The sequence below is a fragment of the Chenopodium album genome, chromosome 9 (assembly GCF_948465745.1).
Source record: "Chenopodium album chromosome 9, dcCheAlbu1.1, whole genome shotgun sequence".
NCBI lineage: Eukaryota > Viridiplantae > Streptophyta > Magnoliopsida > Caryophyllales > Amaranthaceae > Chenopodium > Chenopodium album.
In genome coordinates, this window is record NC_137842.1 from 68809284 (window position 1) to 68825351 (window position 16068).

Sequence of the window (16068 nt, forward strand, 5' to 3'; positions counted from 1 at the left end):
TAGAGGTATCTCCTATCACAACTCCATTACTTCCATTAAATAATTCATCGAAGTACCCCTTCCACCTGTCCTTGATGCCCTCCTCTTGCACTAGGACCATTTGGTTCTTATCTTTGACACACTTCACCATGCCAATATCCTTCCTTGCCTCTTGTCTTCTCTTTGCCATCTTATAAATGATCCTTTCTCCCTCCTTGGAATCAAGCTTTTCATAAACCTCCTGATATGCCTTTTCTTTTGCTTGGCGAACAGCTGCCTTTGCCTTGCTCTTAGCCTCCTTATACGCTGCAAAGGTTTCATCACTCCTACATTTTCCTAAGGCTTGATAGCATTCCCTTTTTTGCTTAATTACTGCTTTCACCTCTTCATTCCACCACGAAGTATCTCTCTGTACCGAAGTTCTTCCCCTTACTTCCCCTAAGACCTCTTTGGCCACTCTTAGGAAACAGTTCTTCATTCGTAACCAAGTCATGTCCGGATCCACCTCTCCATCCCAATCCGCTTCTTCAATTACCTTTTCTGTAAAAACCTTAGCTTTTGCATCCCTTAGGGTCCACCATCTTATCCTTGGTTCTTCTTGTCTAACTTTTTTCTTCGCCTTCTCTTTCAGACGAATAGTCATTACCAATAGCCGGTGTTGGGTGACCACACTCTCCCCTGGGATAACCTTACAGTTTATGCAACTTTGTCTATCTATGCTCCTTGTGAGCAGGAAGTCTATTTGAGTTGCATTTGCTCCATTCCGAAAAGTTATCAAGTGTGAATCCCTCTTCTTAAACCAAGTATTAGCCAAAATTAAATCATATGATTGGGCAAAATCCATAATAGCTTCACCACCGGCGTCCCTCTGCCCATACCCAAAGCCTCCATGGACACTCTCATAGCCATCTCGGCTCGCCCCAACGTGCCCATTTAGATCCCCTCCAATATATAACTTCTCTGAGTGGTGGACACCCTGCACCACCTCGTCTAGGTCCTCCCAAAATTGTCGTTTCTCTTCTGCATCTAAACCCACTTGGGGAGCATAAGCACTGATAACATTCACAATCTCCTTGCCACATAGCAACTTCAGCCTTATCAACCTATCGTTCTTCCGATAGACCTCGATCACCTCTTTTGCCAACCTCTCATCGAGAACCACACCAACCCCGTTCCTAGCTCCACCATTCCTTGTTCTGTGGCTCGTTTCTTGCCCAACATACCATACCTTATACCCCAAAACCAAGCCTCGAGCTCCTTCTCCTGTCCATCTTGTCTCTTGGAGGCACATGATGTTCACGCGTCGTCTTTTCATTACTTCTACCAATTCTGCTGATTTTCCCGTAAGAGACCCCACATTCCAAGAACCAATCCGCAAACTAAATTCTTTTCTCCCACGCTCCCTCCTGATCCCAACTCCAAGCCCTTGATTATTTGACACCACAATTGGGCAATATGGCGCGTCGCTTCTGGGCGACGACCTAGCAACCCTTACATACTTATCACTGCACCCGGGTCTGGGAAGTGCAGCGCGTCGCTCAGTAGGGAACGCCCCAATGGCACGCCCTTGCTCATTTGACACCACACTCGGGCAATGTGGCGCGTCGCTTCTGGGCGACGACCTAGCAACCCTTGCATACTTATCACTACACCCGGGTCTAGGAAGTGCAGCGCGTCGCTGAGTAGGGAACGCCCCCACGAAAATATCTGTTTGGCTCATGTCATGGGATGTGACGAAGTTTTATACTGGCTGTCACTGGCCTACCGTAACCCTCCTCCTTTATCCAGGCTTGGGACTGGCAGCGGGAAACCCACTGGCTCGCTCAATATTTACCATAATTAACAAAAATTATCTTAATAGCTCGCTCATATTAGTATGACAAAGTATATGTTTGTAGGAATATACTTCTATATAATATCTACAACATTGTACGGGACAATTTAATAATAGCGAAATTACAACAGCAATGTTGTAATGTGATAACTAATTTCAAACAAAAGAAGCTTGAATTTTACCAAAACATTGAACATTTGAACATATACTCCTTACTCTTATAGGATAAATAAGAAAGGAGTGAGAATCAATTCTAATATCTTCAAAAACCGGGAGAAAAAGCTCTACGTTTCTAATCACTTAAACTATCCCTCTCTTGGACGTACGAAGAAAGCCAAAATGGGTGAAATTGTATCATAACAGTGGAGATGCATAACTCAGAAAGCCGAGAAGGAAGTCACATGATGTCCAATCAAAATTACAAGTGTCCTTTCTTGAGCCACCAAAAAGGTGACCATGATTTAGCTCTTTTGTCACATATATACTTAAAATATTCGCTAGAATAATATATAATTTCATAATAATATTGTGAGCCAATTGTTCAATTATTTAATTACGTTAATGTCAAGTTAAGGATGGCTTACATTCACTACTTGTAGTGATTGGTTAAACCCTTTTTGTGTGTTATCACTTGACAATAATTATACTAATGATCGTACTGTATTATTTTTACATTATTACAGTGTTAAGTGTATTTGTTCAGTTGACACTAAAACTCGTGAGAAATAAAATTTATAGGAAGTGTGAGAAAGTAAAATCAATAGATTGACAACATAACGTGAAATTATTATTCTACTCCAAAAATATTCATACTACTTGCTAATTGTAATGAAAAAAACTTACCGGGAGTACAAAAATTAAGTAGGATTCCAAATTTAATAGTGAAATGAACCAACACATACATATATAAAGTAAGGTCCTGTTTGGCAAAAGTAGCGGTAGCGGGTAACTTTTAGCAGTCAAGTAGCGGGTAACTGTTAAGGTAGCGAGTAGCGGACAATTAGTAGTCAGGGTTAGCTGTCAAAGTAACGGTTGATAGTATGAGTGTTTGGCAATAGTAGCGGTTGCAATACAAAAATTTATCAAAATTCATGTAAATATTGATTTAAAAGTAATAAAAATTTGACAAACGCTACCTGCTATTTCTAAACGCTACTATATTTAACGTTTGAGAATAGTTACCTAAACGCTACCTCTATTGTTAATAACTACTAAAATCGTTACCTTGTCAAACACTCTTAAATTTTTTCTATGAGTGTTTTGACTAGTCAAAAAACTACCCACTACTTCAAACGCTACCACCAAACATGGCCTAAAGAGGCCAATCATATTAGTTATATTATATATATAGAAAGTGATAGCCTCTAATTAATTCTCCTTATCTACGACATAAATTTAATTATTTCCAACCACAATTCAAGATTACACGAACTCAATAAACTAATTCATATATATTGTGTGTAAGGTAGGCAGGTGGAATTGAACACCTTAGAGAAAGGTAACAAGTAAAATAAGATAAGATGACAAAAGGTTCTTAGTTCTTAACCTATTATGAGCATTAGTTTGATTAGGTAACTTAATCAAGTGAATATGCAATTAATTAGACGCATCATGCTAGTGGCCTTACGCTAAGAGAAAATTGACCATATAATATATCATTAGTTATAGCATTTGTAGATTAATTAATCTAATCCATTAAGGCATATCATTTATCATAGATTTAATTGGTGCACAAGTAGTCCAAAAATGATTGTGTTGTCCTCAATTAAGGCTTCAACAAAGCACAAGTATTAAGGCTTCGAAAGTACAAGTTAATTATTTAGGGTTTGAAAGTACAAGTAAATTTAGGCTTCAAATTTAGTACAAGTACGATTTACTATTGTTCACCCGACGACTGCTCATGCATGATGCATTTGTATCATATGTTGATGGATTTCGTTGTTTGGTTTAATGAATATCACATACATCTGAATGCATTCTACATTTAACGCTTTTTTTTTTTGGTGATGTATATAAATATATAATTAAGCAAATAATCTGACGTCTTCAAAAATATACTTCGTTACTCGTAGTATGGTAGGATCGCATGAAAATTCTTGTTTCGTATACTTAGCTAGCAGTTTGCTCAATGAATTAGGTGATTACCAAAATGTAAGGACGATTCTCTAAATAGCTTAATCCGAATTTCTAAAAACATTAATAACACAAAAAGAGAGAAAAAACAGTGGTAAAATACATCAGTCAAAATGAGTTAAAAGAAAACATTGGAACTATAGGAAAAATAAAACAGCAAGAACAAGATTGTCCCAAAAAATGGAAGCAAGAATATGTGGTTAGTGGAGGCTCCATTGTGGAGTATCCAACAACATAAAATGGGTAAAAATGGAGCATCGAATATCTAATTTTATTTTATCAAAGGCTGTAAAAATAACACGGTCATCAAGGAAAACTTAACTGCATGTTCATAAAAGTATAAAACGACCTTTGTCTCTTTAAACGAACATCTAATATTCCCACTACACTTTTTAAAGGGTCGTTTGTCCTAAATTGGCAATTTTCTTTAGTTATTTCTAAGCTAAAGAAGAAAACTACCAAAAATGTGTTACCTGGATTAGACTCCGTATTGTTGAAGCTTTTTGATCGAGTTGTATACTTAGCTTTTTGCAATACTCACAAGTGAGGGTGTTATTGTATGATCTTGGGTTTCTTTTGTGAGGTGAATAGGGATTTTTGATTTGGTGCGTCGTAATAATTGTTTTTTTAATGATAAATATATTAAAATCCGTTGGTATTGCAACTCAATAAACAACTTTCATATTATAATAGTTAGCATTTTATGCAACTCGCCAACTCGTGTTTAAAACTCTATTAGCCAAAAAGTTAAAATCTGACCTTCAAATATATTGTGACAAGCATTAGTTAATAGTTATTGTACATTTGGAAGGAAAAAATTAAAATACTTTACAACTTAGAGGTATGGCTCCAATTGTGAAATAATTTTGAAATTGAAATTATCTTGTAGTCCTGATAACTAAATAAAACCTAATTGTTACTCCCTCCGTCCCTAAATTACACACCTCTTTCTAGGGACGGGGGGAGTAAAGATTAAAAGTTCAACGTCCTACATTAAAAGCAAGAAATTTCTTATTGTACATTTATAAAATAATGTACATACACCGTAATAGAAGTGTCATATATTTTGTTCGGAGAAACTTTTTAATATTTTACTAGGTTGCTCCATCTAATTATAATTGCAAAACTTGCAATATTTATTGAATTGAGTTATACTGGTATAATTGTATACCTTAATAATTGTATTTTATGGAAAAGTTGCAATTAACACAATGCAGTATAATCGGAACAAAACATAAACTCCGTAAAAATGGCTATAATTCTGGTGAAACAGTACGGTATGGTTGGTGTAGGAGAGAGAAAAAGGCGAGAAAACATATGATGGGCTTTGCACTTTTGCAGGGGTTTTGCCAGACTTGGTTTTGTACCTTGGGAATCTGCTTGGGCTTGCGCATAAAGTCTTCCTTTTATAGCCCATTATAACAAAGCTGATAACAATATTATTTAAATATAATTACTTTACTTAATTACACAACAAGAAGTCCCGTAGCTCAGTTGGTTAGAGCGTTGGTCTTATGAGCCGAAGGTCGCGGGTTCGAGCCCCGCCGGGACTATAATTTTATTTGAATTTTTAAAAAAAATATTTATCATTCTAATTGAAGCATCAAAATAAACCTTTGAAAGGACGTTGTACACAACTCAGAAATTTTTTAGTAGATGAGTGATGTGTGTTATATGTTTGAAACAAACAAATATAATTCATTATTGGTCTATTTTCTTAAAATTTTCTTATGCATCCTTGCCCCTCTTAAAATCCTTTTTCTATTTTAACGACCTTTCATGTGCAATACCTAACATTTAGTTTATAGTCTTAGATCTTTCCTAATAATTTTATATCATACCTATATGGCTATATTCAATTGGTTTTTAAGATACACTACCCTTTTTTTATTTTTTTTTATTTTTTATTGTTATTATTATTAATTTTTTTATTTTACAACGGCCAAAGAAGAAGACTAGCTCTTAACAGACTCGAGATTACAGAGATAAACAACAAGAGAGCTTAGCTCTCTTTATTAAACTACACAATAACTATACCGGGGAGAGGTGGTACAACTGTCATAACTTGCCAAACAATATAAATACGAGGATTGACTAATTCCGTCATAAACGCTAGCCATAAGGTGCTCAAAGTTTGTTCCTTTAAAATTTTTGGACATGCACCTAGGATATACTACGATACACCTTACTCCGTACTATTGTAGTCTTCCTAGCTCGTACAACTTTAGAATTCCTTGTGAATTAAGTGGAAAAGCCCATGATGTAACACATGATATTTTGGGACCAAAAAAAGCCCATGATGTAACACATGAATAAACTAAACACATGATATTTATGCATTTTGGGAGCAAATGACCCATGATGTAACACATGACTATTCGGACACACAACATACATGGTCGTATAAAAATTGATAATTCGGGTATGTTTATATTTACTTATTTTCAGTTTAGTTCAGTTCAGTTCAGCTCCAATCAGTTCAGTTCAGTTCAGCTCCAATCAGTTCAGTTCAGCTCCAATCAGTTCAGTTCAGTTCAGTTCAACTCTGAATTTCCCTCTCTCATAAAATATTCATTTCAGTTTAGTTCAGTTCAGTTCAGCTCCAATCAGTTCAGTTCAGTTCAGCTCCAATCAGTTCAGTTCAGTTCAGTTCAGTTCCAACCAGTTCAGTTCAGCTCAGTTCAGTAAATATGAACAGGCCCTTCGTATTGTTTTTTGTTGTAGAATTGGTTAGTGTAAATTGTGTTTTCGTCTTGGCTTATTTTATGCGAGAAGAATTTGCATGGTGGTCGCTGAAAAAGGATAACAATAGTGTCACACTCGCACAATTTTCCTTACTATACTCCATAATTTTAGGGGTAATTTCCTCTAATAAAATGCCTATATTTGTCATCTTCGAGATAATTGACTATGACTTTTACGTGTTTTGCTAAAACTTAAAAACATCATACGATAAATTTACATTTTTTTTTTAGCTGTCGTATATAATGTATACACAAACTAAAGAATTTTCCCAAAATTGTAACTTCTTTATATAGTTATAAAATACTCGTACTAATCGTTTTACTCACAAATTGTGTGTGATTACCTATTTACCACGCTAATTTAAAGATAGTAGAGACTAAAAGAGCATACGTAATTAAGTTAGTTTAATATCAGTTGTCAAAAAATTAATTGCCGTTTTCATTGGCATTGATGAACACTAATGGGCCTTTTTCAGAATTGGTACTATCTTGCGTATTGCGAATAAGCAAGATCCTTCACAAGAGTTTGGGCAATAATTGACTTAATAATGGAGTAGTTAAATTGGGTACCTTCTTTAGTTCTCAAGTCAATGATAGTATCCATTCATTCATAAAACACATGGTTTACTTCTTTTGTTCCTTCACTTCAAAGAAGAAGAAATAAAGTCTTCTTTCGTCCCTAATTAATAATCCCTAATCAATGAAAGAGTTCATGTTAAAGAGTTGTTAGCTCATTATAATTGCACATGCATGTTTCTCAATATAGACACGAGTTTATTTATACATCATAATCGATCATATTTATAACTGAAGTTGATAGTTTGAAATTTTGACATCTTTTTTATTATTATTTTATTTATTTTATTTATGTATATATTAATTAGTGTAATAAACTAAGTCAAAATGAAGCATGTATTACCCTCTCTCTTTAATATATTTAGGTTTTTGTTTGCCCAATCATGGCCTCGTCCTCATGGGACTATAGTCTAGTTAAACATATTGACATATTATTCAATTCACGTCTGCAATATACAATTAAACTACATAGTTGAACAAAATTGTAATCAAAGTGACACAAAATGAGGGCCAATTGCGTAAATAGTTTTCTATATAAAATAATTGTAGCTTTGGTTATGAATGATTCCACCTTATTAAGTTTTAAAACTATTATTACCATAAAAAAGTACTTACCGAGTAGTTAGTTCCTAATAACCTTTGTAATGGTATAATTAGTATCACATTAGATAAATGATATAAGTAGTAACCTACTAAGTTTGGAGCTCCAATAGAATAATACTCTGTAATAATTTTTGTAAAAAATAAATAAAAACTCATAGATGGATCTAGCCTCTTCCATATGAATGATTCCACCCCACTAAGTGTATGCCTTTCTTTCGCCATCCAATGATAATTATAGATCAAGATTAGCGTAAAATTAGTATAAATAATCACATTTAGGCCCACATTAGGGACACCCTGGACAAAAAACTAATTATTGTGATTAAGCTCACTAATATGACAACTTCTAGCCAGAGAATCCCTGCTATAAATGTAACGTGATTAGCAAAACTTTATTGATTTCTTCCTTGTTTTTTTATTGAAACTTTTGATTCATGCTATCACACCCACTCCCCCAGCTAAGTAACAGCCAAGAGTTGAAGCCTTAAGATTGTTTTCCAATTAAGTAACAAAAACATCACTATTAGCATTGATATACAATTTGTAATGATTGTAGAATATGAATAGTAGTAGTTGTGCTTGTGCACCATGCTATCACTATTTTGGAATTCGTAGTCTCGTAAAATCGTATTTAAAGTCTCTCTGTCTAATTATACAACTCATGATAAACTTAAAGTCGGGAAAAAAAAGTTTAAAAACACTGGCATATGCCTTTCTATATATTCTCGTAAAGTCGTAATTTATTGGTGCTCACTTTTAAAATAGTCTTGTTAGATTATATCAATAGTCAATACATATGTTTGACACTTTTATATCAGCACGTCTAGTAGTGAAAGTGAATTATTAACCTTTTTAATAATTGCTCACCAATTAATGAAAATCGCTTTGAATTTGAACCATACAATAAGATACGTAATACAAGTATTACTGATATTATTTCGTTCAAATATATATTCATAATAATTTCTTGTTATATTCTAAAAGAAATAATTTGAATGAAATTAATAAATACTTTTAAAATTAAGAGTCCAATAGTAATAATGTAGAATAGACCAGAACAGAGTTGAGAATGAATGTTTATTACTATTTGAATCAGAATTTTCCCTGCCTTTAATGAATAGCAGGAAAGGAAGAATATACAGATAACAAAAATAGAGTAGTAATTAAATTAATTATAGACATTTCTTCTTATTTCTGAAACACATGCAAACTAAAAGTTCAAATAAAAGATGATGAACTATGCAGTAATCTGTCGAGAAAAAAAAAAAAAAAGAAAGAAAGAAAGAAAAAAGAAACCCAACACAAGCTTACATCCCTTCTCCCCATTTTACACAAATCTGCAAGAAGCAAGAAAAGAGAGAAGAGGAAACATCTCTAATCTATTACAAGGATTGCTAAAGCTATTGCTAAAGCTGATCACTCGCGGTCTCTCCTCCGTTCTTTCTCTCTTTCCCATTTTTGACCTCTCAATGCGGTCTTTCTCACTGATCTTTCGGCTAGATCAGGAGGTTGAAGGTTCTGATAATGTCAAAGCAACCTTCTTAGGAAGAGGCAACTTTAGACATATCTCTACTTGATCGATTGTATTTCATGTGACTTCTAACAAGTTGCCCGGCAGCAATTGCAGACATCAAAGAGAGCTCCCCGGCAAGAACAGAACCGGCAACAACAGTGGCCAACAGTCTAGCGTTTCCTCCAGCAGTCTCCCTGTTTGCACCCTTGACTCCCAGCAAGTTAAGGCAAGCTGATTGAGAAGCTAGTTGGGTACCGCCTCCCACTGTTCCAACCTGATACCAGTAACAAATGGTAAGTATCAGGAAAGTTCCAAGGTAAATACATAACAACGATGCAAATTACCAAGAAATTTTTACCACAAAAATCGAAACGTGGTTCACTAAATTGAAATGGAAGGACCAAACCGACAGTACATTAATGGACCCATAGACACATGCAATGAAAATCTTGGTGTAGACCCGCAAAGATGCCACACAAAACTTTGATAGCACTAGCAAGTCGGCATTGTCACATGTGATGCAGTCTGGCAAACTCGAAAATTAACCACAACTAAACCAAACGTTCATACTTTTTACAAAGAATGTTTGCCCTACCATCACTCAAATTCCACCCCAAACAAAAAAATCTTTTCAAGAAAGGTGGTCCTTTATGAGCACTAAAACTTGAATTCCACCGATACTCCAAAACATACAACTCAACTAATGGCGTGGCTTGCATCTAGACAAATCAAGCACATGAATAGTTTCACCTCATACACGTTGAGTTTTACATCTTTAGAAATGACTGAAGTTTCAAATTTGGATTGGTGTAAAATCAATGGACCACCGTAGTTGAGTTTGGTGTAAAGTCATTTAATGAATATCCTTTAAATGTAATAGATAGAACCAATAGCAGAAAACCAACCAGAAATATCATAACGTTACATAGCTTAACAATATGCATAAAACAGACATAAATGGATTCATGAAGCAGTTCAATTACCTCAATAGAGGGCATGCTAACAGAGATATGTAGATCCTTGCCGCCATTAACGGCTTCCATCATGGTAATACATTGAGAACTCTCAACATTTTGTGCCGGATCTTGACCAGTGGCAATGTAAATGGCAGACACGATGTTGGCGGCATGAGCATTGAATCCACCAAGCGATCCCGCCACAGCAGACCCAGTAAGATTCTTGAGCATGTTAAGCTCTACAAGGGAAGCTACATCGGTCTTAAGGACCTTCCTTACAATGTCTTCCTTGATGACAGCCTCACAAACAACAGATTTTCCTCTTCCTTCAATCCAGTTTACGGCAGCTGGCTTCTTGTCTGAGCAATAGTTTCCTATACATTTGCAAAAGGTTCTCAACTTAAGTTTTATTACTAAAGTTCCCTAAACAATTGTAAGTCTAACTAGTTGCGAAAACGATAATGACTCGTTGCGAAAAAATTATAAGCTCACCAGAGATGCCAATAACATCCATGTCAGGGAAATCACTCTGGAGATACTCCAACACATTCTGAACACCTTTGGACACCATGTTCATTCCCATGGCATCACCAGTTCTACAAGTAAACCTAACATACAAGTTCTTTCCAGCAATAGCACACTTAACCTCCTGAAGCCTTGCAAATCTACTTGACCTATTTTTACCCAACAAACAACACAAATATCAGCCCAAAGTTACAATAAAAGATCATCATATACAAAATTCAAAAAATTAATGATCCCAATTCCCAAAAATTGGCTAATAATCCCATAAAATGGAAATCACAAAGTTTAAATCTTTCTTCCATAATCTAAGGTTGGATTTAAAATAAGGATATAGTAAAATAAAAATAAGATATTTTCCCATAATTTAATTGAAAATCCACAAAAACATCAACATCAGCATAGTCAACATTATTCAAAATTTACCATCAAAACAGTTTGAATTTCCTAAATAAATACGGAGTACTAGATAGCTAACCTATCAATCATTATCAGATGAAAAGCAACAAAATTTACCCAAAGAAAAAAAAAAATGAACAAAGCAAAAACAAAATCAAAATCAAATCCAAAAATCAAATTGAAATTGAAATTGAAAAGACTTACTTGTTGAAAACAAGAGAAATGGTCTCAAAATTAGCAGGATCTTCAAGAAAGAACTTAAGGTCAGCAGCTCTTCTAGCTGATCCAAACCTAACAACAGGAGCTCTAGTCATCCCATCCTTCAATATAACACTAGCTGCACCACCAGACATCATAATTGCCTTACACCCTCGATTTGTACTCGCAACCAAGCATCCCTCTGTCGTCGCCATCGGTACCGAAAACTCAATCCCATCTAGCAACAATGGCCCGGCAATTCCCACCGGAATCTGGATAAATCCAACCGGCATTTCGCAGCATTGTCCTAAAATCGATTCATAATCGAACCCGTCTAATGGCAACCCTACAATGGATCGTCCTGTTGTCCTCTGAAGCGCTTCTCTCCTAATCTTCGCAGCTCGGAAACAATCACCAAGCTTCGATTCCAATGAATACGAAGGGGTTGAACCTTTAACAACAGATTGAACAATTTCTTCGTCTTCTGGGGTAAGATCTAGGGTTTTGGGTAATTGATGAACCTCCAATTTTTTCTCAGGTAAAGAGATTGGAATTCCGCAAGGAATTCGCTTATCCTCTTTGAGAATCTGCTGTTCATTACTCACTCCTTCAATTACTTCCTCATCATCATCATAAGATGATCTGGGTGAAATAAACGATTGAACAAAATCGATTCCGAAGAACCCTAGAAGGTAAATGAATGAAGCTAAGAAAGCAACAATAGCAGAAATCTCGGAAAGAGAAACAACATGAAGAGGTGTAGAATTTCTGATCTTCTCCCTCCATCGTTGAAGAAGAAAGTAAACAACCCCAAAAAATAGGGTCAGAAAAACGCCATTAGTGATGTAAAGAGGAAGAGGTAAAGCGTCGGAAGCTTTTGGCGACTCGTCTCCGGCGAAAGTTTTCCGGCGAAGTTGTTTCAAATTCGCCGACGCCGGTGGCAGTGGTGGTTGTCGTCGCCGAACATCCATCACCGGGAAATTAAAAGGAGCGAGAAAAGGGTAAAATTGGAAAAGTGGGGGTTGAGGAAGTTATAGAATATAGGTGTTTATTTATTTATTTTGATTTAGAAATAAGAAGGAAAATTAAAAAAAAGGAGAAATGAGTTTAGTCATTTAGTTTGGGGGAAGACAGAGAAAAAGGGGGAGAATTTATAGGGGTTTATGGGTGGAGGAAGAACGAGGGAGAAGGGGGAAGTGGCACGTGAGACTCGAGGGTGGTAATATTGTGCCAATTGTTAATGTTGTATTTTTTGCACGTGCTTAGTAGTGTGTATAATAACTAAATTGGTCCATCAATTCTTCAAAAAAAAAAAAAAAAATTATTGGTCCATTAATGGTGATGATAGTCATGGTACTATGGTAGTGTGAATTCAAATTTGTTTAACTAAATCATTTTTGAGATTTTTTTTTAATTTTATATATAACTCCGGTTTCTGAAAGTTCGACTCACTATTCATAAGGTCAAAATAAAATTTTTTTGACCACATTCTATGACCTATACAACATACCGTAGTAAATGAATTAGTATATGAAATCTTACTAGATTCTACTTATTATAAAATTTTCAAATGTCAAATTTTGATAATTTTTACTTATACCTAGCCGAAGATATTCATTGGAGACCGCGCAAATGCAAAGTGAGTCGAACTTTCGGGAACGGAGGGAGTATATGTGTTGAAGACAGGGTTGAAATGCATTAATTAATCGATTAAACCTACATACTTTCTGGTATAACCAATGATAACTTTAATTGTTGATGACTTTAACCTAAAAGAAATTGATATTTGCAAATAAACTAAACATTGAAATAATTCTAACAATTAATTACATGCATGAGCGACCATGCATGACTACGTTTAATCATATGTGTAATTCGATAAAAAGTGATGGGTATGACCGTATGAAACAACGATATAAAAGATGAGATAAGGAATTGTACAATGGTTGCAATTTTAATTTTTTATTGATGGAGATTTTTATTTTATTTGATTTGATGTGATATGTTGTAAATTAATTGATTACGCGTCCCTATTCCCTTCCACTCCATCTAATTTAAAGATGAACAATAATATGAATTGAAGTATTACATTTTGCAAGGGATGAACAATATATTCAGTATTATTATCTTTTAAAAGAAGAAAAAGCACATTTCCTCTCTACTTCTTACACATATACATGTTCCATCTGTCTTAATTAGCTTCTTCCTTCCATTTCCATTTCCATTATCATTTTCCTTTTATTTTCATCTCTTTTAATAAAAAAATGTATTAAACTTGATTTACACATGTGTTTTCCCTTTCTTTTTTTTTTTTTTGACAAATACACATGTGTTTTCCCTTGAAAACATACTACATACTTCTCATAATATACGAGTATTTAAAAAAAAAAAAAAAATTCTAGTCAAACCATATATATATAAAACATAATTTTTTATATATGATACTTTGTCCTCTTGGATCTTATTAAACTATTCTTATTATTAATGTATTATTGATATTGTTTCTAATTTTTCATTGATTAACAACAAATTATACTAATCTACATTTTAGCTAGGAACCGACCCCCACCTTATTACTTCAAACCCCAAGTTTTGTATTTTTCAATGTTTAAAGAGTAATATACAACGAAAGTAAAAAAATTATAGGAACCCCCGCCTTTAAAAACCATTCTTTGATAAATTCTAATCCCCACATCTTTAAAATTAAAGATATAATTATAAATTGAATCTTATTTCTAAGAAAGTCAAGTCTTAACTTAAATTACTTGATAGTTGATACTATATATCTTATAATTAATTAGGGCCTGTTCATATTTACTTATTTTTAGTTCAGTTCAGTTCAGTTCAGCTCCAATCAGTTCAGTTCCAATCAGTTCAGTTCAGTTCAGCTCTTAATTTCCCTCAGTTCAGTTCAGTTCAGCTCTTAATTTCCCTCTCTCATAAAATATTCATTTCAGCTTAGTTCAGTTCAGTTCAGTTCCAATCAGTTCAGTTCAGTTCAGCTCCAATCAGTTCAGTTCAACTCAGTTCAATAAATATGAACAGGCCCTTAGTCCAAACTCTACAACGTTTATGTGCTACTGGTGCAACTGAAATCTAAGCTCCAAGAAAAAAATTACCATGCACGTACACCAACTATGACAAAATTTCCATGCACACCAAATATGACAAAACTTCAGTTTTTGTCAATTTGTTATGGCAAGAAGATGATACGAGTAGTTATAAATGGAAAAATACAAGTTAATCTGTCAGATAAACGAATTTTTGTTAATCCGATGACATTTTTGTAAATATATTGAAAAATCAGGGTCATTTGTTCAGTATTTTTGATGAGCTGTCCAATTACTGTTTACAACTTGTTTTTACTGTTTGATGAGGAAATTACACATATACCCATCAACTAGTATATGAAAAGACGCATCACGCATATACCCCTCCAAAATATATTGTCATAGAATAATAACGAATTATACAGGCCTTTGGTCATGCGACTCATGCCCGCAGCCCGCGCCTACAAATCTACAATGCGCAATATAATCAAAAGTTGAAATTTTAACTTTCAATTTGTAACAACTAAGAGTAGTATACTTTTACTATATTTTTGTTTTAAATTACTCCGTAAAGAGTAGTTTTCTATGGAGTATATAATATATTAAATTACTATGTCGTACCATCTCAATTGTTCTAAATTCTTCCCTATTTTATTTTATTTGAATTCAAGTTTTGCTCTTTACTTTATCCTTTTCGTGACATCATTGATTCAATTTTTTTGCTATCTCTTACTATATACCCTAATAATCTAGCTAAGCCACCATGTAAGACATAATCGTATTTCTTCTATTTTTTTAATATTGCAACATTTGCACTAATGCATTATTTAAGTTATACTACTTTGATCTCTTTAAACTACGTACGAGTATATTATGAAACATACGTAAGCAAGGAAAATTAAAATTATGTGGAGTTTTGTTAAATTTGTCTCAATATATCTTATCTACTATCTTATAATTATTTAAGTTTTACCATTATATAAAATAGAGTACTTAATATTTATGTTATGCTTTGAAAAATGTAACCTCTTTTGATTGCAATATTTATCAAACGAAAGAAGTTTAAAATGATACTTCATACGAAGTAGATAGGTTACTTCTTTTAATTGTCAAAAGAATTATATATTATACTCCAATATATCTACACTAGTACTAGTATACACTGTAGAAATATAAATTTTGTGGTGGGATCGATTACGAGATTATTTGGATCATGGTTGGTGATGTTCTAAAGTTAAGGGCGGAAGAAATAGTGAACTAGTGAAGCGCACTTTGTTGGAAATTAGACGTTTAGACATGAGAAGATTCAAGACAGACTTCTTTCGAAAAAAAAAAAAAAAAAAAAAAAAAAAAAAAAAAAAAAAAACAGACAAGTTAAATAAACATAGAAAGTTGTAAAAATATATATATAAATATAAAAAGACAAAAACATCATAGTCTCGTCCTCTTTCCTTTTTAACGACTAGAACCGTTGCATATAGACATTATACGAGTAGTTGATTCATAAACTCATACAGTCACACTACAATGAACTACTGTATAATTGGACTCCAATGGTCTT

General features: G+C 34.1%; 1 protein-coding gene and 1 non-coding gene across 2 annotated transcripts; one reads left to right on the plus strand and one right to left on the minus strand.

Moving 5' to 3' along the window:
• The first annotated feature begins 5425 nt into the window (after positions 1-5425).
• Positions 5426-5499, plus strand: TRNAI-UAU (transfer RNA isoleucine (anticodon UAU)). The gene has a single exon. It is a non-coding gene; the product is annotated as a tRNA-Ile (tRNA).
• A 3527-nt stretch (positions 5500-9026) lies between these two features.
• LOC145558983 (3-hydroxy-3-methylglutaryl coenzyme A reductase 1-like) lies at positions 9027-12581 on the minus strand. The gene is made up of 4 exons (XM_081620366.1): positions 11464-12581; positions 10831-11012; positions 10366-10712; positions 9027-9656 (listed from the first exon to the last, which is right to left on the minus strand). Exons 1-4 carry the CDS (start codon positions 12426-12428, stop codon positions 9411-9413), a joined length of 1740 nt encoding a protein of 579 aa, XP_081476492.1. The 5' UTR covers positions 12429-12581; the 3' UTR covers positions 9027-9410.
• Positions 12582-16068: the final 3487 nt, after the last annotated feature.

Bases quoted from the DNA above. Each gene is read 5' to 3' on its own strand.
- LOC145558983 (XM_081620366.1), bottom strand. From the start codon at position 12,428: ATGGATGTTCGGCGACGACAACCACCACTGCCACCGGCGTCGGCGAAT. The intron at 11,013-11,463 runs GTAAGTCTTTTC...GGGTAAAAATAG, and splicing joins ATTTCTCTTGTTTTCAACAA to GTCAAGTAGATTTGCAAGGC. The intron at 9,657-10,365 runs GTAATTGAACTG...TACTGGTATCAG, and splicing joins TTAGCATGCCCTCTATTGAG to GTTGGAACAGTGGGAGGCGG.